This window comes from Tursiops truncatus, chromosome 3 (assembly GCF_011762595.2).
Source record: "Tursiops truncatus isolate mTurTru1 chromosome 3, mTurTru1.mat.Y, whole genome shotgun sequence".
Taxonomy (NCBI): domain Eukaryota; kingdom Metazoa; phylum Chordata; class Mammalia; order Artiodactyla; family Delphinidae; genus Tursiops; species Tursiops truncatus.
The window spans coordinates 143264530-143290885 of record NC_047036.1 but is presented as its reverse complement, the minus strand read 5'-3'; the positions used below and the strand labels follow the sequence as shown (position 1 = coordinate 143290885).

Below are 26356 nucleotides of genomic sequence, written 5' to 3'. Positions count from 1 at the left end.
GGTGATTTTAAAAATGGTGGGTTACTTTTTAATTTGCCAGCTCCCCCATTCTTGACAGCAACCCTTCAGGGATCCAGGTTGGAAACCAGATGGGCATACTAGATATTTCTGTCTTCACCTCCGTAGTCAACACACGACAGATACTATCACAAATCTGTTTTTTCTTCTCTGGAAGACGTCTCTCACAGATTCCCTCTGTTTCTCTGTTTCCACGGCTCCCCTTCTAATCTGGGCCTTCACCGACTCACACACTCACTTGTTAGTGCCAGAGTCTCTGGATCAGTCTCCCTTGTCTCCTGTCTTACTTCCCAATCTATCTTCATCTTTAATCAATTAGCGAATAAATATTTATGGAGCATCTACGAGGTAACTGACACGATATCATGTCATAATTTTATCGTATTATAGTCCCGCTTATGAACTTAAGGCACCTCCCTGATGCCAAATTAATCAAATTAAACCTCCTGCCAGATTTCCAGGCCATCCATCACCTGGGCCCGCTCTACCTCACCTACTATTTTCCGTGGCTCTTCCGCCGGCATCCTTCCCTTCACCAGCTGAGCTGCCCATTGCCCTTCATCTACCCTATTAATTCTTGCCCCTCACCTTCCCTGCTGTCAGTTTCTCTGCCTGGAACACTTCTCAGCCCACTCCTAGTTCATTTTCTCTCCATCCTCCCAGGACTGGGTCAGCCTGGGACCTTCTCCACTCAGTCATCGTCAGCTTCTCCAGCCCTTGGGGGTTTCCCCCTTCTCTAAACTCCGATAGCCCAATCCCTAAATTGCAATTCAGCATCTCTGTGTGTTTTCTCTTGGAAGAGCAAAGAGCAATAATAATAAAATAATAATAAAATATCTACTTTAAATTTCCCATAGACTATGAAAAAAGGTACCATCATCATTATAAACATTATCAAACGCTTCTCATAGTTGAAAGAAAGGAGGCTCAGGGCACTGAATCTACTTTCCCCAAAGCACTCGGTTAGCAAGGGTTCAGACTGGAACCCAACTTCCTAAACCAAATTCAGGGCTTTCTTCATTGGACTGCTCCAACGCCAGCGGGCCCTTAAAACGAGGAGCTCTTACAACTACCAATCAGGTTTCCTGATCCAGGCGAACAATGATCCTGGATGTATAAAGTTTCAATGAGTTATTTGTGTCAAGAAGGGACAGAGGCAGGGAATTGTGTTGATAACGCATGAAAAAGAAAACCTATCCCAAACTGATAATCCGCTCTCATCACTGCTGCCCTTCTACACCAGAGTCCCCAAACCTTTTTCAAATCCCCACTGAAACTCATCTTTGAAGACCCCCCGCCCCCATCCCCCGCTATGGTCCCCTTGGCTGCTAAGACGCACTCAGATCAGTTTCTTTTTTTTTTTTTTTTTTTGTGGTACGCGGGCCTCTCACTGTTGTGGCCTCTCCCGTTGCGGAGCACAGGCTCCGGACGCGCAGGCTCAGCGGCCATGGCTCACGGGCCCAGCCGCTCCGCGGCATGTGGGATCTTCCCGGACCGGGGCACGAACCCGTGTCCCCTGCATCGGCAGGCGGACTCTCAACCACTGCGCCACCAGGGAAGCCCTCAGATCAGTTTCTTGATCACACATCTAAGTGCTGAGAAGGAGAGAGGCCTGGGGTGGGCCTGCTGAATTTTGAGTTCCTGTATCAGGAAAGACTCAAATGGAGAGCCAAGTTTGCATGAAACAATAAAACTTCCTACGACCTTCAAAAGAAATACACCCGCGTGTGCTGGTGAGCCTGATGTGGATAAAAATAAAACAGCAACAACTGCTACCCCAAACCTTGCCAGTGTCTCCATCACCGGCTTCCTTGCAGATTTCAGCAGCACCCAGCTGGGACCTGACTCAAATTGTAGCTCATTAGCACCGACGGAGAGAAGTTTAAGGGAAAGTGTGTCGTAAACAATGGCAATCCAGGCTTAAGCGGGAGAAAGTGACCTTTCTCCCTTCCCTAAAACAAATCGCTGTTTCGGGCCACGCTTGCCTGTTTTACTATTACTGGTTAATATGACCGGAGGCCGAAGATGCAGCTGTGACCCTGGGAACGGGCTCCAGAGTCAGGCTGAACCTAATCCCTCATGTAATGAAAAACCTATTTCTATTTCTGAGGCCTCACTACTCTTCATACTGAAGAGCCTTGTGCCTGTCACACATTTATTGAAGCTTATTACTCATCGAGACAGCGGGGCCCAGTTAGTATTTGGAATTATATTTTAAATCACAGTTTTTCTCTTATTTATGTTAGGATTCCAAGGCTATGGTGAAAGCATGTTGGTGTTACTCTTGATGCGCTTTCAAGCGCATTAAAGCCCCTAGCTGAAATTCTTTTCTACACAGAGAACCTGTACGCATATGTGGAAAATCTTCCGTCAAGACACTGGGGTCACCCCTGTGCGTGAGAACCTCAGGACCCCCACGCGATCACAGGGTTCTGGGGAGAGATTTTCAGTCTCCCCACTCAGCATGAGACTAATCTCCCCTGGGCCACTGGCTTTACTTCCCCCTCTCACATCATGCTCTTTTCTTTGGCTTTCGAAGATAAGTGGATGCAGTCCCTGAGAATGCTGGGGACGGGGCTGAGAACAGATGGGCTAGAACTGCAGCCTCGTCATCCAGTGGAAAAATAAGAACCGGCTTAATCTAAGGCAGAGGATTTTCTGAACTGACCATGAGGCTTGAGCTTCCATTTATTCACTAGGCCAGTAGTGAACATGGGGTTGTTTCCTGTTCTACAGAAGCCAGAGAAAACGATAATTCTCTCTAGCTATTCATCTGGCCTCCTGCACCCTTTATCTTTCCGGGAAAAAAATGTATATGCCATATACACTACAGTTGCTCTAAGGGAGGCCTCCCCATAGGTTTTCTCTCTTGTGCATGCTTGCTTTTTCCCGTGGCGCTTGCATTTTTCTCCCTCTGTCATGTTTTTCACGTGCTTTGCCACTGGGGTCTGCCCCCCAGTTTTTCATGTGAAAGAAAATCAGCCAGAGTTGGATCGCGTTTGCACGATATAAAGAATCCTTTCCATTTCTCTGCAATTCACACCTAGTTACTTTTTATGTCTGGACTGTTTCTTTACATTTCCACCAAGAGAGATTCTAGATCAGCCAGGCCCTGGAAGAAAACCCCTGTGGTCTATCCGACCCGGTACATGAGTTTTGAAGGATGTGAGAACAAGAGCCCATTCAGTCTACTCTGGGCATCTTCTCAATTAGCCAGGTTTCAGTGTGTTTGTTGTGTTGTGTTGTTTTGTGACGTGGCAGGAAACACAGGCACGGTAAGGCTTTTAGTTAGGGAGGAGGCAGCAGTAGTGTGTGGTGAAGAAAGGATCACAAAGGGCGTGGGCAAAATTAGCAAGGGTACCCAGACATGCAATTATGAGAAGAGCTCAGGCTGGGCTTTCCTGTGATCTCTGTTTTCTCTTTTTTCTTCTTCTTCGTGTTTTAACAGCATTCTCCCTGGGTGGGGTACATAGCTTGTTTAATAAATCCCTTAGTCATACATACATGACAGACAATTCTTTTTCTTCCTTTGAGATAAATTTAGTCACAGATATTTCAGGTCTGCTCTCCAATTTTCCTCTGACATTAAAATAAGCCATCGGTATTTTCCTATGATAAGGATAGGATAGCACTGCCGGGTCAACTGACCTTTCGAAAAGGCTTTATTCCTGTCAGTTTTGATGAGAAGAATAAAATACCATGCAATTAGCATCTATATCCCTACAAGAGAAAGAGAGATATGTCCTTCCAGAGGAGGCCCCAGCCTAGGCAGCACTTCCACCCCAATGACCTCCACCTAAAGAACCAAGGTGGCGGTGCACAAGAGTTGGGAAAAAGCCACAGATGGGCAGACTAGTACATTTTTAAAAAGCCTAAAATTAAATTAACTGTAATGTATGTATATTCCTTTAAAAAAATTAAACATGACAGAGCAAGCTAAATCTGGACTTGTCCCAAGGATACCTAAAGGTGGACTATGTATAGAGAGGAGAGGAGAGGAGAGGAGAGGGGAGGGGAGGGGAGAGGGGAGAGGGGAGGAGAGGGGACAGGAGGGGAGTGTGGGGAGGGGAGGGGACAGGAGGGGAGTGTGGAGAGGGGACAGGAGGGGAGTGTGGAGAGGGGAGGGGAGAGGAGGGGAGGGGGAGGGGAGAGGAGGGGGAGGGGAGAGGAGGGGAGAGGGGGGGGGAGGGGGGGGGGGGAGGGGAGGGGGGAGGGGAGGGTGGGAGAGGAGGGGAGAGGAGGGGAGTGGAGAGGAGGGGAGAGGAGGGCAGGGGAGGGGAGAGGAGGGGAGGGGGGGGGAGGGGAGGGGAGGGGAGGGGAGGGGAGGGGAGAGGAGGGGAGGGGGGAGGGGAGGGGAGGGGAGGGGGGAGGGGAGGGGAGGGGAGGGGAGGGGGGAGGGGAGGGGGAGGGGAGGGGAGGGGAGAGGAGGGGGGAGGGGAGGGGAGAGGGGATGGGAGACGGGAGGGGAGAGGGGATGGGAGAGGGGAGGGGTGGGGAGGGGAGGGGAGAGGGGAGAGGGGAGGGGTGGGGAGAGGAGGGGAGAGGAGGGGAGAGGGGAGGGGAGGAGAGGAGAGGGGAGGGGGGAGGGGAGAGGGGATGGGAGAGGGGAGGGGTGGGGAGGGGAGGGGAGAGGAGGAGAGAGGGGAGGGGAGGGGGAGGGGAGGGGAGGGGAGGGGAGAGGGGAGGGGAGGGGAGAGGGGAGGGGAGGGGAGAGGGGAGGGGAGGGGAGGGGAGAGGGGAGGGGAGGGGAGGGGAGAGGGGAGGGGAGGGGAGGGGAGGGGAGAGGGGAGGGGAGGGGAGGGGAGGGGAGAGGGGAGGGGAGAGGGGAGGGGAGGGGAGGGGAGAGGGGAGGGGAGAGGGGAGGGGATGGGAGAGGGGAGGGGAGGGGACGGGAGGGGAGAAGAGAAACAGAGACATTCATATCTGAGCAGATAAAAGCAAACATTGTGAAAAAGCAAACCTTTAGAAGCAGGATTGGAAGTTGGTTTCCTTAAAGTCACACCAAATTTACATGTCAAAACAGTTCATTAAAATGTACACATAATAGAAAGTGTTTTCTGACCAGACTATTCAGGACAGTGTCTGGGGGAGTAGTGGTGTGTGGGAATCATTTACACACATGCCAACTAGAAGAGGTGAGCTCCGGTCCCTTCTCTTGCACTGCCCCACTCTCTGTCCCCATACCACCAGCCAGGACTTGGGTAAGTCGTGAGTGGCTATCAGCCTGGGCATATCCATGTCCTGTCCTAGACCAAGACCTGCCCAATGAGGAATTAGGAAACTTTCCTAAATGTTGGAAGTTCATAAATCCATTGAATTGGACTGGGAGCTAAAATTGAAGGGTAACCTCAAATAGTCTCTACTGGACCTTTTCTTTTTTTTTTTTTTTTACACCATGAAGATTACAAACTAAGGCAAAGAAAAGATCTGATCTAAAAGAGTTCTCCTTCCTCATGTTGATTTTTGATCAAGATCGAAAAGAAGACTTTGGAGAATGCCCTCACTTGATGAAAAACAAATATCCTTGCCCTCTGGCTTCAAGGGTTATTCCAAAGCAACACTCTAAAGACAAAAGTGATTTTCCTAACCCCCAACTTTCAATGCTGTCCTGGGAACCAACACCCACATTCATTCTTTCCATCTCTTCCATCACTTGCAGTAGCAGAGATGGTAGCAGAATTACATGGATATCAATTAGACACAAGGGAAGATAAACCAGCCTTAGTGAGAAATGACTTTGTAGGAGGGAGGTGTTTTGAGAGGCCCCCCTTCATACACTGTATTTGAAATATAGATTGATCTTCATCACTGAACACATTACTCTCGTCTATTAGGCAAGAGCCTACCGTGTCTATAAATTCAATTTCCTTTACCATGGTAGCGTTCTGGTTTATTTGGATAAATGTCAAACTGTCTACTGTTATTTATCTAAGTAGCTCATGAGGGAACCAAAAGTCTAACGATGTAAGATGAGGTGGTGCAACAGCGCCTCCAAGCAATTCTCAAGGATAGCTCTTCATCTCGTTACCTTGCCTGGATGTACTGCTTGGAGAAATTGTGCAGAAGGTTATGTGTAACTTGGTATGCTGGGTGTCATTTTCTCACCACACTTGTGTCTTCTAATTGTGCCATGTTTTATCCTGCTTGATACATGGCTCTTCACAGTTTGCATTGCTAGGTAACATTTCTAATTATTCTATTCACAGCTTCTTCTGCCTTGTTCTTACTTCTCGCCTTCATTTCATCCCACTCGTTTTAGGATTTATTCTTCTTTCTTTGGCTCTTCTCTTGTCACTGCTGTGGTCCCACAAAGTGTAAGCTTTTTTATTGGGGAGGTTTATGGTTGTTAAAGTAACTTCAGGAGGAGATAACGCCTTCACTGGACAAAACCAGACTGCATAAAAATGGACACGAATCTCCTCAGTTTCTTATTGTAAAATGGTTAGACCACTCCACATTTCCAGGGGAAGAAAGGGATAGCTGAGCACTGATTCATACCGACGAGTTGATACCAAAGCTTTTTAGTATAAAAGCTTCTGTTCCCTGTTGGATCTGGGAAAAGCTGAAACTCAGACGCCTCTATCACTGTTTTATGTGTCTGATTAACATCATGGCACGTGTTGTGCAAAACATAACTTACCCAGGCTCTAAGCTTTCCTACTAACTGTACTATTTTACGGGGCTACTTATGAGACTCTAGGTCTAGGAAAAAATTTCAAGTAAAAATGTCCTAGAATCTGAGGCTCGTCAGCAGATTCCAACATCCAATGTGACCAGACGGTAACTCACCTAAATAACATTTCTTGCCCAATGGAAAAACATAAAATTAATGTAATAAATTTAATAAATTTTAAATTAATATAAAATTAATAATACATGAAATTAATATACAAAGTTATACGAATTTTCTTCATGGCAAAAAAAGTCTTTACCCCACAACTCTCTTGAGATTCAGAAAGTCTACAAATCAGCTTATGAAACACATGTACTTTAATTTAGCTAATACCCCAGAAGTCAATGTTTGTAAAATTGGGGGCATAAGGGAGCCTTAAAGCCCATTTCCAAAATGCATCTAACTCAAGGGCACACTGAACTTCCTTGAAAGATGTCCTCTTGTTTATCATGGTCTGAAGAACAGAAAGCATTTGACACACTGCCTTTCCCTGTGGAGTATGACCAAGCCTAATCTAAACTTCATTAACATGCCTCTAAAACGCTCATGGTGTAACGTAAGTAAGCAAACTGATAGAATTGCATCATGACTGCAAAGGCCAAAGCAAGGCAATACACCTTTCTTTTACAAAGATCAGAGTCCCTAAGGGGAGTGCCAAACACGTTTGCACAAATCTTCACGTAAATGACCTAACTCCAATGAAAACCCATCCCAAGGGAAGGACCTTCCCTAACCGCTGTGCAGTACTGACGAAAGAAATGTAAAGACTGGAGGCAAAGCTCCTCCCTTCTCATCCATAGCTCTGATTTTTAGAAAAAAAAAAAAAAAAGAAAACGCCTTTGAAAGATGATACGTATTATATATCGTATACCTTCCTTTCTCTCTCCAAGAACGGAGGGTATTATTTTCCTCCGCAAAGCTCTTTTCTTATCAACATGTAGCTTAGGACTATTTTCTGAAACATTCTGATGTTTACGTATTTATTTAAGGCTAGAAGTCAGTAAGATAAAAAATGAAATTAGTGGAACGTGCAATGCATTATCCTCTCTTTTATGGTAATATTAAATATATTAATATAGTTGATGGACCATTTGCTCTCCTAATGCAGAGTATCTTATCATGAGACATCAATTTCATAAAAGATTTATTTGATGACAAAAGGGCTCAGGCCAAAATTCCGAGTGTCTGTTCTTTACAAACAAGTTATGAATTTCGTCTAAAGGCATTTTCCATGAAGGACACAAGAAGTCTGGTTTAAGGTGACCTCAAGGGAAATACGAATGTTTTAAAAGTTTGCTTTGGGGTCAAGTTTCTGAGCTACACTGCTAAACAGGGCATTTCAGAGCACAAAAGATTCTGTATGGCTTGTGTACACAGACCTAATTCACCATATAATGGTTCCCTTCTCTACTTGCTGCCTTGTAGCAATTGCTTTCATTTCTTAGCACATCCTCATTTACGGAGAAGCAGCCAGCCGACTTTCAGATTTATGCCATTATTTGCTTCTTCACCTTGAACTCCAACTGAAGCCTGCTACACTTTTGGAATGTGAGTGCCAAACGGTGGTTGTGTGCCAGACACAAGCACTTCCCAGTTTCACTCAGCTAGCTCTCTTGATTTCAGGGAATCACAGGTTCCTGCTAGAGCGTTTCAATGTGGTACTTACACAGCCCACCTAACTTAACTGTTCCTTTGCCTAAACACTTTGTAACTTGGAGACGCAATTTGGGAACAGAGGCAATGACAACATCAGGGAGCCAGCAACTTCCCTTGACATGGGGAACGAGTAAAACTAGAAATCAGGGATTCTGGGTACTTGACAAATGCCCTCCACACATGGTTCAACTCAGCCCTAAACCTAATTAGCGTTCATTAACTCAACAAATATTTACTGATTGCTTACAAGGTGCTAGGCACTGTTTTGAGGATACAATGACCCAGGGACCTGTTCTAGGCTTCTCACTGGACCTGCCCTAGGAGTATGGTAACCAATACAATAATCACAATAACTCCTTCTAGTTAAGCTCTTATTGTATGCCAGGTACCACCATATTTCACCAGTTCTAAGATTCAAGTTTTGTTCACATTTTCACATCTCTGGAATCAGAATGCTCCTTCAAAATTAGTGTTTTCTTACAACTGAGGCTGGTCAGGCAGCACACTGGTCTGCTGGTGTGACTGTGGACCTATCTACACACAGGGTTGTATATCAATTCGGGTGGTCTGTGTCTACCTCCTTCTAAAAATACATATTATAAATGCTAAGGAATCATGCCATATTTAACTGATAACCTTTTCTCTCCTTGGGGATACGAACCATAATGACACTTCTCATACACGATGACATACTGGATTTGAAGAAAACTGTATGCACGTATCATCTCAGGGATAACTTGAAGCATCTCTACAAGGTAGGAGTTATCCCTGTTTTCTTGTATGGGAAACTCAGGTGCAGGGAGATTAAACAGCAAGCCCATAGTCATATGGTTTTTAAGTATATACATCAGAATTTGAACCCGGGTCTCTCGGACACCAAAGCCCAAGTATGTACTTTCCATTACAACAAGCTGTTTCTTTTGTAATTACCCAGGCAGGGCGAGAACCTCTGCAACTGTGTTATAGGTAAAATGTAGGGTGAAATAATACCTATCTACAGTACATTCAAAGCTGTGCCCAGAATCTTAAATCAGGAAACAAGTACAAATAAATGAACAAATGAAAGACTTAGGAAATGGGGATCTGTGCGCTTGGTGACCTCCCTAAGTGAGCCAGACAAATAAACAGAGTGTGTGGAGACAGAGACAACCGTGTCTCATTACTGCTTCAGGACCAATGACTACTAGAGAGAGAACTGCTACAGAGGAAGTCCAGGACCGAACTGCATGGTGACTCAAGGGACAGGTGGTGGACACTCCATCCTCACCCACCCGACACACACGTCATGGAGGCACGAAGTCCTGGGCTGGGAGATGATAACAGTATCCCATTTCCTTACTGTGGTCCTTGGGAACCTGGGGTATAGCACTTACTCCCTCCTTCCTGGTTTTGCATTAAGACGCTCTATTAAGTTGGAACCAAAGATTGCGTCCTCATTCTCACCGATCAAGTCCACCCAGGAGGGTGGAAAGCCCTGTATTGGCCGACTAGCTTGATTCCTTATTTCTTACTATTTTTTTTATTGAGGTGTAGTTGATTTACAATGTTGTGTTACTTTCAGGTGCAAAGTGATTCAATTATATATACATATATATATTTATATGTACATATCTATTCTTTTTCAGATTCTTTTCCATTATAGGTTATTACAGGATATTGAATATAGTTCCCCGTGCTATTCAGTAGGTCTTTGTTGTTTGCCTATTTTGTATGTAGTAGTGTGTATGTGTTAATCTCAGACTCCTAACGTATCCCTCCATCTGACCCCTGACTACTTTGATTTCTGACGGGCACCTTGGGGAGGAAAGCAAAAACACTTCCGTCCCCTCAGCAGAGGAACTCATCTTTTCTGAATGTCGAATGTGAGATACAAATGTTGCCATGTGGTGGCTAGGTGATGAAGACCTAGCTAAGGACTTCATTGACTTTCCGTAATAAGTCGACAGACACTCTGAAATCAGGTATACAATTAGGAAATGGCAGTCCCACTGCCAGAGACGCACCAGTGTGGAGACACTGACAGGACTTTATTATCTGGTTAAGAGCACATGAGCATATCTATTAGATAAAAAGTCTGCTACTAACATGGAATGGATAACACAACTGGGTCCCCTGACTTAACTTGTGGGCAGTTCTCTTTTTCTCTGTGTGGACGACTGTGAGGTTGGACCGTCTGGGGCCGGGGAATTGGGTGGAAATGTTATTTGCCGGATTGTCCAGACATCATCATTAGCATTTTGCCCTTTAGATAATGGGAGATAAATATATAATCTGGAATTCATACAGGAGGGGAAGGTTTAGTGTTTCTCTGGATAGTCAAAGAGCAGTGAGTCTGAAAGACAGAGCTGACATTTTTCCTAGGCTCTGTCCTCATGAAGGATGCCAGGTTAAACTGACTGTTCTCATCAGTTTCTGTCATTTTCTTTATGTTTCCCCCCAAACCTGCTCTATTCAGCAAGATGGGAATACACAAAATAGCAGCTGAGAACGCAGGATTCATCAGCTGTGAGTCTCAACACATCAATTTCCAAGTGTAGCAACTTTAAACACATTGTAGGCTTTTAGTTTCCATAGAAAATAATCTCTCATTGTTTTCAAAAGAAACTGAAAGCACCCCAAATTACCACACTTTTAACATCCTGACATGTTGATGGCCCGCGTTCTTCCCAGATCAAAGTGAGAGTGGCAGAAGACAGAGCGGTGAACGGCTTACTTAAAACATAGTATTTCATATTTGGCAGGAATTACTGTAGTGAAAAGAGACAAGGTGACTTTCTAACACACACACACACACACACACACACACACACACACACACACACATATTAGTTTGGCAGGGATCTGAAGAGCTAAAAACTAATTTAGGATGACATAAATGCTCTTATCTTTCTCTCTGCCACCCTTCCTTTCCCAGCCACGTGAAGAGTTTTTGACAGAAGACTTGTTTTTAACTCGGGGGTGACGGTCTGAATCCTGTGTCATGCTCAACTGTTCTGTTGACGCTCATCTTAGAATCTGGAGGATTATCTGGATTTAAACAGCAAAGTCATACACTGCAAGCATCTTTCTTCCTTGATGGGGGGTAGCCCTGCAAGAACGTTGGTGCCTTTTAAGGAAATGAGATCTAGCCAATGTTAACCTGGGACAAGAAAGCAATGATGTCATTCAGGGACCCAGCATTGTTACGACCCATTAGAAAACCTCAACAAACTAGGCATCAGGCACTGAGTCATCTTTAAAAACAGGCAATGGTTTTGCAGAGACACCTATGGTAACTGAAGATTGAGGACAAGTGAGTATGTGGCAAAATTCCTAGGCGATTCTACTCCATCCCTGAGTTGGGGCAGTGTTTCAAGCAGTCTGTTGGGATGGAAATTTTTATCTTATAGAAAGTTTTTTAAAGAGAAAAGGAACTTGCTTTTTCTACTTTTGGTTTGGGTCAAAAATCAGATGTAATTATTCATTATGTAACGGGACTGCAGGCAATCACCTGCTCCGTTTACAGTGGACGTATGTGTGGCCTCTTAGCCAATTTGATAGCATTATGTTTTTGATTGTTTGTTTTCTTTTCTTTTGATAAAGGTGGAAACACTCTGAAAAGGTGCTCTTAGGAAAAGAACAGTAATACAATCAGACGGGGGTTGGCAAGCTGGCAACGGCACATGGAGTTAGGGGAGAGTTTTACGTTTTAAACAGTTGAAAAAAATCAAAAGAATAACATTTCATGACACAGGAAAAGTACATAAAATTCAAATTTCTGTGTCCACAATTAAAGACGCCTGGAACAAAGCCATGCGCCTTTGTTTACACACTGTCTGTGGCTGCTTTTGAATTACAACGGCAACGTTGAGGAGTTGTAACAGACTGTTTGACCCACAAACTCAAAAATATTTACTATCTGGTTCTGGACAGAAAAAGTTTTCTGGTCTCTGTAATAGAAGATATTTGGGAAAGCAGAAATACGAGGACAGGTTAGGAGACCAAGGAGATGTGGCTTCTGTACACTTCGTCAGAAGACGAATTCAGGAAGGAGGGGAGCCAACTACTCTCCCTTGCTGATAAGGACAGAATTAGGTAAGGTGAATTGATGCTACAAAAAGGATGACTGAGGTTTTATGCAGTATTTGGGAAATATGGCCAACTGTGATGTTTAGTAGAGAGCAGTCAAGGGAAGGATGTTAGACGAGGCATCAGGAGACCAAGCGCCTAGTCCTGGCCCTGCAACTAACTAGCCACGTGACTTGAGACCCTCTGGGCCTCAGCATCAGTTCTTGTCAAATGATTGTAATACGCCAATTTCATTTTCTGCCGGAGTGCATGTTGGGGGCTGGGGGTATGGTTCAAGTTTCATAGTAATATAAAAGTGCTTTAAATGGAAAAGCGTCCAGTTCTAAACAAATAGAAGACTCTAACCAGTTACTGTATGTACCCTATAAGGATAAAAACATGGTAGAGTTGGCATAACACAGGTGAGAAACACTACGCTGGTTACATGATTTAGAAACTTAGGGATCCGGAGGGATTTCTGGCATTGCAGGCAATGAAAGTACTTGAGCTGCCCAAGGATAACAGACAGCTTCCTGAGCAGGAAGCTCTCTTGTGTTTCACAGCCAAATTCTTCTCAACCCGTCTTCCCCATTGGAACCATTTGGGCCAGGGGCTGAGTAACGCACAAAATAGTCCCCTAGTGGTTTGTGCAGCTTTTCAGAGGCATTCATTTGAGGATGTTTCGTACACTGGGAGAATCTGGCATCGGGAGAATCTGCTGGAAGAGTGTATCATAAAAGATCTCTGACCTCAGCTGTGTGAACAGGAACTGGGGGACCTCTCCTGAGCTGGTAAAGAGGCTCACGTCTTCCAATTTGCCAGAGGGCTGGTGTTATGCTGATTTACACCCACCCGCAGGCTGGGTCTACGGAAGAATTGGTCATGGGGCTGAACGTTTCCAAATTGCTCATTTCTGGAAAGACTTCATGCGGGTTTCAACATGCAAGGAAGATAATTTGGCCTATTTGTTGCAGTTCCTGGCAGGCCTGAACCCAGTGCCTGTCCATAAATGTCCTGCGGTAGACGCTTCAATTTCAGGACCTGCCATGTTCCAGTGGAACACAGGGTCGTGTACGGGCTTTCAGGACCTGCCATGTTCCGGTGGAACACAGGGTCGTGTATGGGCTAGTGTGGGCTCAGGCCTTAAACACTTCGGCCTCCTTAACAGGAAGGCTTTGATTTTTACGTTGTCCGTCTGTTCTCCCTGATGGCTTGTCTTCTAGGTAGGCACAATCACGTGTTGCTCCTGACGGCACTTTTCTCTGTGTTTTCGATGCACTGTTTGTGTCCCTGCAGCTCCGTAATAAATAATATACTGCCTTTCATCTTTAAAGTGATTTATACACATTAATTAATCCTCACCATACTCTGGAGTTTCTGAACGTTAATAACCATCATACTCCCAGGTTTTACTTAGGAAACCAAGACCCAGAAAAAGAACAACTTTGTTAAAGCTAAGGAGAAAGGCATCCCTGGGGTCACGACCAGTCCTCCAGATCGTGACCCCTCACCATGCTTGCGGACCCGTCATCACCTCTGGAGAGTAGCCCTGTAGCCCTCTATGCACCACCACTACTGCTGGGTGAATCGGCCCATTCCATCACTCATTTTGAGTCATAAGCAATTTTTCAGTACTCCAGGGTCGAAGCATAATCTTACCTAAAGCATACATAATAGGAAGTGATGGATTATAAACTAATAGGCCATCCTAAGATGCTCGGGTCCAGCTTCCAGTAGCCTCCAGACTGAGGATACATATGTTTCCTAATCCATCATTTACAAGTTACACACCCAATTAAACCATTAAACTCTCGCTACAGGGTTTTCCATGATCACCCTACAGAAAGCTATTATATTTTAACTATCAAGCTCGATAACTCAGGCACTAGCCATCTATCCCTCTCCTGCGAGTGGAGAAGGAGGTACACAAGGGACGGTATTGGCAGAGGCAGGCAGTGCCTCACTTTCCATATTTGGGCCTCTCCACGGTGCCCACCGGCCCAGCAGAACAATAAGCCTGAGAGGTGAGCTCATGGACCCTTTTTGAAGTTTCTGACACAAAGCTGAATCATGCCAGGACCCCAAAGTCATGTTCAATTTGCTTCCACCAACCCCTCCCCTTCTCCTCCCCAACAGCTACCTGGGGAAGCACACAAAACTACCTTTAATGATACAAAAGATTCCACTCAAGTGATTGAGGGTGCAACAGATGCCCTTCCCCCTCCTCGAGTCAATCCATGACTCCATCCTTCATCAAGAGGTAAGTGAGAAGCAGACATGACCTTCAACTAGGGGTGTGTGGGTATCTGACCTCAGCCCACATGTAGAGCTGGGGTTTAGAGCACAAAGGTGTTTGCAAAGCCCCAGGTAAACATGGTGCGTTTCCCTGGAGTGTCAATTTTCTTACTTCTAGAGGCCATTCCTGAGAGATGCCACTGACGAGGACTGCAAAAACACCCTTTTCTCTATTAAGATGAGCATAGCAACATTATGGGAGAGAGTGAAAGCCTCGTATCAGTTCTTGGCCTGTCATGGTTTGCCTTGGGCAGGGCCCCAGATCTCTGGGGGAGCACAGTCCCCCTCCTCTGCCATCAGGCAAGCTTGGGCACAATGGTCTGGGAAGTTCTGGACCAGCTTATTCTCTTGCTGGCTACCGGAGGATGAAGGAAGTGTGAGAGAGAAGGGAGGGCTTACCCTGGGAGAAAGGGCAAAACCAGACTGGTTAGGGTTGGTTTTTATTTTCCCTCTTGTAAATAGGAAGGGTTTCAGCGCAAGTGTCACGAGCTGATTCAGAGCCAGTCTCTTTTTGCTGCTGGGTTATAGGTTTGCTTTGCAACGTGGCACAGCCAAACTGGAGAGGCCTGACAGAGCGGCCCTGAGACCAAGCCAGAACCACCAAGTGTTTTAAATCAACTTTAACAAATGTCACCGTGGCCTCAGCCCGGGCCAGGAGACCTGCTACTCGCAAGTTCAGGTGACAAAGTAGCAGTGCTGAGGGCGCCTCGTTGCGGCAAGGAGCTGTGAGCAGGCTTTGTGTCGAGCCCAGGATGCTCAAATGCATGGGGCACCCTGTCCCTGAACTCTTGGCATCTGCTGGTTCCCATAGTTACAAGGCCACATCCCACAGATGCAAATCAGCATCCCTGGCATTCAAAGAAAGACACCCCAGCAACTTCACCAATCTGCTATCCTAAGTCATACCCTGAGCTCCCACCCAGAATCACAGCTGGCGTGGGAGGTGCACCTGACTCAGATCCAGCAGCATGTGGGATGAGACTTGAGGCTACAGGGACAGAGGCAAAGGAGGGGACTTGGGCAAGATCCACTGGGTCTGGATGACCTGATTCCCTATGAAGACCTGGTTGGGTGCTCTAGCCTCTCTATCCTGTTTCTGTTCTCCAGCTCTAAAAATCTTGTAGCTGCTTTGGCTTTCCATCCAATATGATGTTCTAGGCACGCTGATTTGCTTTGCTTCTTCTATTTGGTTTTTTTCTGAAGTTAACCAATGCTGCTTGAATGTCAGAGCACAGACCTGGCTTAAAATCCAAGATGGAGGAGACCAGAAGGCTACTTGAGGAGTGAGGGATGGGTTGGCAGGAATGACAATTTTCAACTTATCTCCAAGAGAGAATACAGTAAGGATGCTTAATTTCACTTCTGATAAATGTCATTTAGAATCATGAAGGAGAAACTCATCAGACTGAAATGGATTTCAGGAGGAAAAAAGCACTCCCATCCATCACTCATTTTTACATCTTTCAGGAGCCAACAAGCCAACAGTACAGACAACAGAGGCCCTCTACATTCACAAGTCGGCGACCTGCTCACAGCTGCCCTGACTTACCTATGAAATACGCCAGCAGGATGGCCAAGACGAGGGCCGCAGCGATGGCCGACAGGGCGGCGCATTTCCAGCTGCAGTATTTGGAGGGCTTCTTCAGCTTGAAGGCCTTCCTGGAGAAGGTATTCCGGGGCAGCAGGCGGGGTGGTGGTGTGTAAACGGTTCCTGAGGTCAAAGGGTATCCCGGAGAGGAGCTGCTAAACAGGGGTGTGCTTCCCGAGGACGTCTTGAAGAGGAAGTGCCTGCCAGGGAAAGGGAAAGGGTCAGGATCCACATGGTGGCTACTGAGGACCATCCAGCTGCTTTTTTCCCCCAGTCTGCTTTCTATAGCATTAATATAGTTCTGATTATCTACCCAACCGTGTCATGGGCAAAGGGGCGAATGTTACATTTGACGGTGACATAAACTAATTCCATAAACTCACATCATTTCATGTTTTCACATATACCTCTGGATTTTATCTTCCACAATAATCCTGCAACATATGTAAAGCAAATATGGAAACGGAGTTACTGTTGCTCACTCAGAGATGCTGGCCATGATATGGTGAAGATGGTGCTGAGCTCCATCCACTACTGGGACCTATTATTTAAAGGCACTTGAAGAACAGACTTGTGGTTGCCAAGGGTGGGGAAGGGGTAGGGGAGGGATAGATTGGGAGTTTGGGGTTAGCAGATGCAGACTATTATATATAGGATGGATAAACAACAAGGTCCTACTGTATAGCACAGGGAACTATATTCAATATCCTGGGATAAACCATAATGGAAAAGAATATGAAAAAGAATATATGTATGTATAACTGAATTGCTTTGCCGTACAGCAGAAATTAACATTGTAAACCAACTGTACGTCAATCAAAAAAAAAGGCACTTGAAATATGTGGTCACAACTATTTACAAACTAAATATTATAATATCCCCATTTAAGACATGAGAAATCAGGCTTGGCAAAGTCAAGCAACCGTTCAAGGATTTAAACCCCAAGCTCTGTCTTATACTGAAGTCTGTGCTCTTAAGTGTCATCCTAAACTGTCTCTCTTGAGCCTTCTTTCTGGGCTGCTTTCCCCTTTCACTTGCCTCCTGTTCTGAGACCACCCCTCTAGGTCATTTTTTATTTTCCGCATCCTTTTTTTCTTTTTTTAAATTGAAGTATAGTTGATTTACAATGCTGTGTTAGTTTCAGGCGTACAGCACAGTGATTATATATAGACATACATATCTATATGTATGTATATATATTCTTTTTCAGATTATTTTCCATTATAGGTTATTACAAGACACTGAACATAGTTCCCTGTGCTCTACAGTAAATCCTTGTTGTTTATCTATTTTATATATAGTAGTGTATATCTGTTAATCCCAAACTTCTAATTTACCTCTCCCCCACCCCTTTCCCCTTTGGTAACCGCAAGTTTGCTTTCAAGATCACAATTCTTTCTTTGGAAATATCTTTGTCTGCCAACTGAACAAGGTGCCCCTTGTCTAGAACTATGGTATGTCAACAGGATAATGCGCTGTACTGTTGACCCTTAATAGAACCCTTCCTCAGGGGTCAGGAGCCTGTCACTCTAAGGACACATCAAAGACCATCAATTCTCCCACAATAGATTTTCTCCCTCTTATGTGTGCCATTTCTGAAACTTCAAAGATGCCGTGCCACACCTTGTTTAAAATGACTCGCCTTCCGGAAAATATCTAGTGGATTTCAAAGCACGGGTTCAGTGGAGTCTAGAGTCTGACCACGTGGAGGCTGGGGGCTGTGTCTTATTTTGTTCCTTGTTCATCTTTATGGTCCCAGGACCCAGCGCCAGTTCAGCATGTAGGGGCGACCTGAATGAATAAATGAAGCTCCCTCATTGTTTTACGAATTTACTCAGTTTCAATTCTAAGATTTTAAAATGTTATACAGGTATTTCCTTTCCCTTCAAGTCTTCATTAGGTGCAATTATATTTATGGACCACACACACTATGGGTCATAATGCTAAATGTTTTACTTGAAACTAAATCTCACGGTGACCCTATGAAGTGAATACTATTTTTACCTTAGTTTTACAAACGAGAAAACCGAAGCCCAGAGTTAGCATGCGGTGTCACTGGGCCTTAAACTCCGGTCTGCCTGACGCTAAAAGCTCTAATGGGACTTACTATACCACATTCTCCTTGCATATGGTGGTTAGCAGGCTTTCCCAGTGGGATTCTGAGGCAAGATCGCTGTCCTTACAAATATTTGTATCTTGGCTGCTTCCAGATAAAACTTTGAAAGTATTTTAATTCTTGGTAAAGATCAAAGGAGCCTGAGATCACTGACAACCATGTCAGAAAATGAGTATCTGATTAGTGAATTATTTAGCATGGCTAACATCAAAATAAACAACCAATACTTAAAACTTTATTTGTGGGGGCTTCCCTGGTGGCGCAGTGTTTGAGAATCTGCCTGTTAATGCAGGAGACACGGGTTCGAGCCCTGGTCTGGGAGGATCCCACATGCCGCGGGGCAGCTAAGCCCATGCGCCACAACTACTGAGCCTGCGCGTCTGGAGCCTGTGCTCCGCAACAAGAGAGGCCGCGACAGTGAGAGGTCCGCGCACCACGATGAAGAGTGGTCCCCGCTCGCCGCAACTGGAGAAAGCCCTCGCACAGAAACGAAGACCCAACACAGCCAAAATAAATAAATAAATTAAAAACTTCTGATGTCCAGTGGAACTAAAAAATGGCATTAAAAAAAAAAACTTTATTTGTGCTATAAGAATGTTCAATGATCTGAACACAGCCAAGAGGTTTGATTCTATAAGTAAGGTTTGTACTCCCTGTCCAATAGATGTCTTTGAATGCTCCTGATAAAAAGAGCCTTTGGAGGAGGAGGCAGTAGGCGTTGTGTCCCAAGGAGGCACTTTGGAGCAAGATTCATCTGGATCGGAGTCCTGGCAGTGCCATTCCTGGACAAGGAAGTTCATGTAAGTTACCTGACGCTGCTCTTGACAGCCTCCATTTCCTCATGGGTAAAATGGAGTAAAGTGGGAGTAAGAATAGCACAGGTTGTTGTGGGGATTACACACCATCACGTAGGACAACCACTTAACCAAGGGTGTGTTTCATCGTAAGTATTCGATGCCTACAAATAGCATTGATTCTTAATTCTTCAGAGAATATAAGGAGGCTGAAACATGAGTTTTACATTTAAAGCCTGACAAACGTTGAGCAAACACCTGAAGAGTTCTCCAGATCATAGATAATAGTCCACTGCCTTATAATTAAGCTAGAACATATACACACCAGAAAGCCAGGGTGGTGGAAGAACTCTGGGATTTGACTTAGAACTACTTCAGGTTTACTTCTTGGACAATTCTCCAAGAGTGGGTAGTAAAAACAGGGAATCAAACTTAGAGGAATATACGGACATTGTAAGCTGTCATTAGTGAATGTTTACAAATATAGGAACACCAGTTCTCACTCCAACAGAGATCTCACCCATTCCCCTGGCTTCAGCCATCACTGATGGGGCTGGAGTCCCCAGATCTCCATTTCTAGCTCAAGTTCTTTCCTGAGACCCACATTCCAATTGTGTATTGGGCATGTCTTCCTCTACCTTCCTTAACTCTCTTGAACAAGTTGCAACCAAACACGGACTCTTTTCCTTCCCCTCCCCAATCACACTCTTCCTGACTCCTGTTATTTCCAGTCGTCTAGGACACAATCGTCATCTTTACCTCCTCCTTTCCCTCATCTTCTCCTACACGATGGGTTAAAGATCCCTTTCATTTTATTTCTGAAAACTTCTCCCACCAACCCTCTCCTTCATCCCTCTGCTACTTTTCTTCCCAAACCACAAATTCCATCACGCCCTCACTTATAAATCCCTAGGGATTCTCCAGTACTTAGAAGAGGAAACCCAAATCTCAATACAGGACCACACTCTTACAACCACTACTCAGCCTTTTTATCCTCATCTCCAACCTTATGCTTCCAGCTCCCATGAACTCCGTCCTTCAGCCACACCAAACAGACACAGTGCTCCGTAACTAGTCTGTTCATGCCACGGTGCCTTTGTGGATGATGTGTAATGCTTTCTGGAATGGCTTTTCTTTTTCTTTCCCACCCATCCCACCCCACCCAACTCCTACTCACCTGCCAACGACCCACCTCGGAAACCTATTCCAACCTTCCCCTCAAGCCCAAGCACCCCGTCACTTTGTGCACTCAAGAAGCTATTTATATACTTGTTTATATATATGTATGTGTGTGCATATATATATAAATGTATATACAAACAATGCTTATATAAATAATATATAACATATTATATACTATGTTATGTTATGTAAATATGTTTAATGTGTCTGTCCCAAACCAAATTTACACTTGACAGCGGTATTACTATCTTGGTACTTCCAGAATCTAAACAGCAGGGCCACAACATCAGTCACAGTTGTGGACAGAATCAATAAAGCGAAAGCAGGAATGTTTTAGCAACATGAGAGAAATCACAAGGTGAAGATTAAGAAGTTTAAATTGACTTTAGTTATTTTTTAATGCACTCATTTATAAGAAATAATAGAAGAATATGATTACTATTTCTTATATAGTAAGTCTCCTACACATGAACCTTCAAGTTGTGAACTTTCAAAGGTGCAAACATGTGTTTGCCTGTCCAATCATGTAAGTTAGTTCACGTGTCTCACGTATGTTGTCACACGCGTGCATCCTCTACGAGTGGTTGTGCTTTTGTGTACTTTACTATAAAATACTGTAGAGAGTACAGTGGTACAGTATCTTTATTTCAAGCCCAGAACCTGTGCCATCAGCATCAGGCGTGAGTGAAATTGCAGCCTGCCCTCCATCTCCTGTTGCGGACGATCCTTCAGCTCTACCATCTCCCACCTCCTCTCCCTCCTCCAGTCAGTAACTCTCCTTGCCTGTTCACTCGATGCCAGCCCCTGTATGCCAGCTGTTGTACTGTACGACTGTACTCTTCAAGGTACTGTACCATAAGATTAAAAATGTTTTATTTTTTTCTGTTTTTTTTAATGTATGATTTGTGTGAAAAGTATTATAAACCTATTACAGTACAGTACTATATAGCTGACTGTGTTAGCTGGGTACCCAGGCTAACTTTGCTGGACTTATGAACAAACTGGACTTATGAAAGAGCTCTCAGAACGGAACTCGTCCGTATGTAGGGACTTAACTGGGATTGCTTCATGATTGCTTCATGAGATCCTAACACTGTCCCCTTGACAATCCAATCTATTTTTCATACTTCCTTCTAAAAAGAAAGTCAGATTATGTCACATGTCATCACTGTCCCCTTCTCCAAGAAAGAAAGAAGGGAGGAAGGAAGGAAGGAAGGAAGGAAGGAAGGAAGGAAGGAAGGAAAGGAAAGGAAGGAAGGAAGGAAAGGAAAGGAAGGAAGGAAGGAAAGGAAGGAAGGAAGGAAGGAAGGAAGGAAGGAAGGAAGGAAGGAAGGAAGAAAGAAAGAAAGAAAGAAAGAAAGAAAGAAAGAAAGAAAGAAAGAAAGAAAGAAAGAAAGAAAGAAAGAAGGAAAGGAGGGAGGGAGGGGAAGGGAAGGAGGGAAGGAAAGAAGGAAGGAAAGTAAAAGAAAAGGCTTCCAATAATACTTAGAATAAAATCAGAAATCCTTCCCATGGCCTACAATTCCCTGCATGATCTGCCCTCTGGCCACCTCTCCAACTGTATCTTCCTCCACTTTATCCTCCTCCCCTCCATGAGTTACACTGTCCTTTTACTAGTCCTCATCATATCACATCCAACATATTCCTGCCTGAGGGCCTTTGCACTTGCTGTTCCCTTTGCCTGGAAATAGCTGCACAATTCGTTTCTTCATATCATTCAACATTCTGTTCCAGAGTCACTTTCCCAGAGAGATCTTTCCTGCCTCCTTTACTTTTTTCTCTGTCATTCTCTATCCTGTTATAACTGCTTTACTCTTCTTCAGGGTATATGCATTTGTGCTATTTACTGTCTGCCTCCATCATTAGAACTGAATTTCTATGAAGTCCAAAATAATTGGGTTTGTCTGATGTGTTCATCACTGTATCCTAACATCTAGAATAGAGCCTGGCACAAAGAAGGAAGTCAACAAATCTTTGTTGAGTGAAAGACCTGCAACGTTCCCAAGGCCAAAATCATGAATGCTAAAAGGACAATACTGTGAACATTTTGAATTCTGAAATTAGGATTCCTTCTGCCATGTTGACGCTTATTTTCCAAACATTTATAAGTTTGCATAGTTCATACAGGCAAGTGTCTATATTTATACATACAAGGCCAGATCCTGCCACAGACCAAAAACAACCTGTATACTTTTTGGCACTGTATTATCTTTTCCAGGATACATCTCTCAGGCCGCTCATTGGTACTGTGGTGTCTCTAATGATCACTGTTAAATGAAACTCATTTAGTTATCACATCCCTTGTTTCTAGTTTCTGGTGCTTAGAATTATTAAATCAGAGTACCAAAGACATGTAGTCTCCTCACACCATACAGTTACACCCTGCTGTTATGAATCTCTAGAAGATTACACTCAGCAAATAAAAAAAGAAAGATTCTAGGGATTCCCTGGTGGCGCAGTGGTTGAGGGTCCGCCTGCCGATGCAGGGGACACGGGTTTGTGCCCCAGTCCGGGAAGATCCCGCATGCCGCGGAGCGGCTAGGCCCGTGAGCCATGGCCGCTGAGCCTGCGTGTCCTGAGCCTGTGCTCCGCAACGGGAGAGGCCACACCAGTGAGAGGCCCGCGTACCGCAAAAAAAAAAAGAAAGATTCTAAAGAAGCGATCTTTAGATTACGTCCCATAAATACCTGCTTTAGGATCACTGGAAGGCTCTGCTAGAAAAGTACAAATTCCTGGGCTGCATCCAGACCTAGGCCTGGGGTCTGGGAGTGTATTGGTGAAGAAGTTTCCTAAGTGATTCTAATGTATGATAAAGTTTAAGAAACTCTACCCTAACCGTCTTTGCAACTTTCAAATACGTCTGACTTATCCAGAACACACTAGATGGTTACTAGATATATTTTTTAAAATGCAAGTTTTGAATGCTGATGTCTTTAGGCATGACATGTCATGTCAAAACTTATTTTCAAATGACTCAGCCAAAAGATCTCTCTATATATAGATATATAAGGCACACGTGGCAAAATGAGAGCAATTGTTGAAACTAGGTGGTTTTTTTATGTAGTACTATTCTTCCAACTTTTCTGAATGTTTGAAAATTTTCATAGTAACAAGTTGAAAAAATGCAAGCTCTGATTCACCCAAAGGTCACAGTCACATGAAGCAGGAATAAAGGTAAATAAAATGAAGCAAGACCCACAAGGTGATGGCCTGGCCAGATGGTCAGTGGGAGGACCCGGAAGGCTTAGGGAACTTCTCCGGATTTTTCCTGAACTGGCTATTAAGACAGCTTTTCCCCCTCAGGGGCAGGCTGAGGGCGCTCCAAGGGATCATTTGTGATGCCCCAACCGAACGTCTTCCCAGCAGTCGGCCATGGAAGTAGCTCAGCTCAGGACTCCAGGCATCGGCAGAAATGTGTCGTTTCCAAATGCACTTGACATTCTTCAAGCACAACTCAATTGCTCTCAGAATCGGCCACTTGTGCCTCGGAAAGGAAAGGCAAATGAGGGGCCCCTAAAGTGCTGTCCTTGGAGTTTGCTGACACTTGAGGGGAGAGAGAAAATCGGCCCTTGATGCTGCACAAAAAAATAATACTTCTTTTTTTGCGTGCATACATCTTTCCTTCGTAGCCGCGTGGGTTATCAAAGCTTCAGTCCCGGGACCCAGCATTCTGCTCGGCACAGGTTAGGGGCTCAGAGGCTGGCTGTCGAATTGAGTAGTAAAGCTAAGGAAGGATGGTTCCTCTCTGTCCTCTGTTCTGTACCCTCGGTCCCAGTGAGCTCTTAGAATAAAGTAATCATCACTTCACCCTAAACTATCAATCTTTTTAGTACATGTCACCACTTCTCCTCTTGTGAAAACAAAACTGTTTAATAAAACCTATGAGAGAGCACGCAAACCTAACAGCCATTCCCCCATGCGCTTTACATAACAGCAAAGGCATGCAGTTTTGAGGCAGAATCTTGGCAAACCAGGCTTTTGCTTCAGATTGGCTTAGAAAATTAAGGGCATACCTTTTTCTCTGATGAAACAACCATGGAAGATTTTAAAAAGAGGTCTAACAAACAAGAAACTCATGCCTCACATCCATGTAAGAAGGACCCGATCAATTAAAAACACCGTGCATTTTTTTTTAAACATCATTATTGGAGTATAATTGCTTTACAATGGTGTGTTAGTTTCTGCTGTATAACAAAGTGAATCAGCTATACCTATACATATATCCCCATATCCCCTCCCTCTTGTGTCTCCCTCCCACCCTCCCTATCCCACCCCTCTAGGTGGTCACAAAGCACTGAGCTGATCTCCCTGTGCTATGCGGCTGCTTCCCACTAGCTATTTGTTTTACATTTGGTAGTGTATATATGTTCATGCCACTCTCTCACTTCTTCCCAGCTTACTCTTCCCACTCTCCATGTCCTCAAGTCCATTCTCTACATCTGTGTCTTTAACCCTGTCCTGCCCCTAGGTTCTTCAGAACCTCTTTTTTTTTTTTTTTTTTTTGATTCCATATATATGGGTTAGCATACGGTATTTGTTTTTCTCTTTCTGACTTACTTCACTCTGTATGACAGACTCTAGGTCCATCCACCTCATTACAATTAACTCAATTTCCTTTCTTTTTATGGCTGAGTAATATTCCATTGTATATATGTGCCACATCTTCTTTATCCATTCATCTGTCGATGGACACTTAGGTTGCTTCCATGTCCTGGCTATTGTAAATAGAGCTGCAATGAACATTGTGGTACATGACTCTTTTTGAATGATGGTTTTCTCAGGGTATATGCCCAGTAGTGGGATTGCTGGGTCATATGGGAGTTCTATTTTTAGTTTTTTAAGGAACCTCCATGCTGTTCTCCATAGTGGCTATATCAATTTACATTCCCACCAGCAGTGCAAGAGGGTTCCCTTTTCTCCACACCCTCTCCAGCATTCATTGTTTGTAGATTTTTTGATGATGGCCATTCGGACTGGTGTGAGGTGATACCTCATTGTAGTTTTGATTTGCATTTCTCTCATGATTGGTGATGTTGAGCATCCTTTCATGTGTTTGTTGGCAATCTGTATATCTTCTTTGGAGAAATGTCTATTTAGGTCTTCTTTCTCTTTTTGCATTGGGTTGTTTGTTTTTTGATATTGAGCTGCATGAGCTGCTTGTATTTTTCACTGTGCATTTTTATTTTATTCTTGCGATAGAGATGGAGTTCGACTGATCTACAGCAGAAGCTTTGAGAAGCAGTGGCTGGCTAAATTACTTGAGGCCCCAACAAAAGATTCCTCTTCCTTCTCTCCTGATTCAATTGTGAATAAACTCACTCATTAACCTGAAAATCTACCAAAGAAACAAAGAAACAAATATGGACAATCCCTTAACACCAAGTACCATTTTGTTTTTCAGCTTGCAACCAGTGGGATCCTAAGAGGCAGTCGCCCTCTTTTTTCTTGGTTTAGCTGTATTCCCAGGGTGAACTCCCAGCAGGGCTTCGAAAAGGAAATGTACTAGAGAAACAACTGTACAGAGGACAAGTTTTTGTTTCCTTCCTCTCGCTCTCTCTCAATCTGGATCCCGCTCTCTCATCACAGAGCACCATGCAATTAACCAGGACGACTAATGACAACAGTGCAGCCGCTGTCTTTGCTCATGAAGTCAGCCGCAGCCAACGTTCTCCTTGAAACCGAGTGAACGCCTTGAATGGTCTCCAGGTAGCACCGTGTGCAAAAAAGCAGCTCTGGTTATCAGGGAAACCAGGTATTGATTGTTGCTCTACCAAGAAAATTGACTTCTCCAGAAAACAAACTCAGAGGTATTCAGAGTAGCGGATGAAAGTACTGATACGCCATCCATTAACCCCTGAAAGATTTTGAGTATCATACAGGCTGTTGCTGAAATTTGATAAAAAGCCAGAGAAAGGAGAGAGGCAGAAGTACACCAGGAGTTGGGGGGTGGTGATCAGTACAGAAGATCCCATCCGATCTCACTGGCG

General features: G+C 44.4%; 1 protein-coding gene across 7 annotated transcripts in view; it reads right to left on the bottom strand.

Moving 5' to 3' along the window:
- The window catches only part of LOC101336875 (teneurin-2), a 465743-nt gene that overhangs the window by 271462 nt on the left and 167925 nt on the right, over positions 1-26356 (bottom strand). For all 7 annotated transcript variants that reach the window (XM_073802777.1, XM_073802778.1, XM_073802779.1 and 4 more), the window contains one exon: positions 16239-16477. In XM_073802777.1, coding sequence (XP_073658878.1) covers positions 16239-16477 — 239 coding nt within the window. The remainder of the gene's footprint in view (positions 1-16238; positions 16478-26356) is intronic.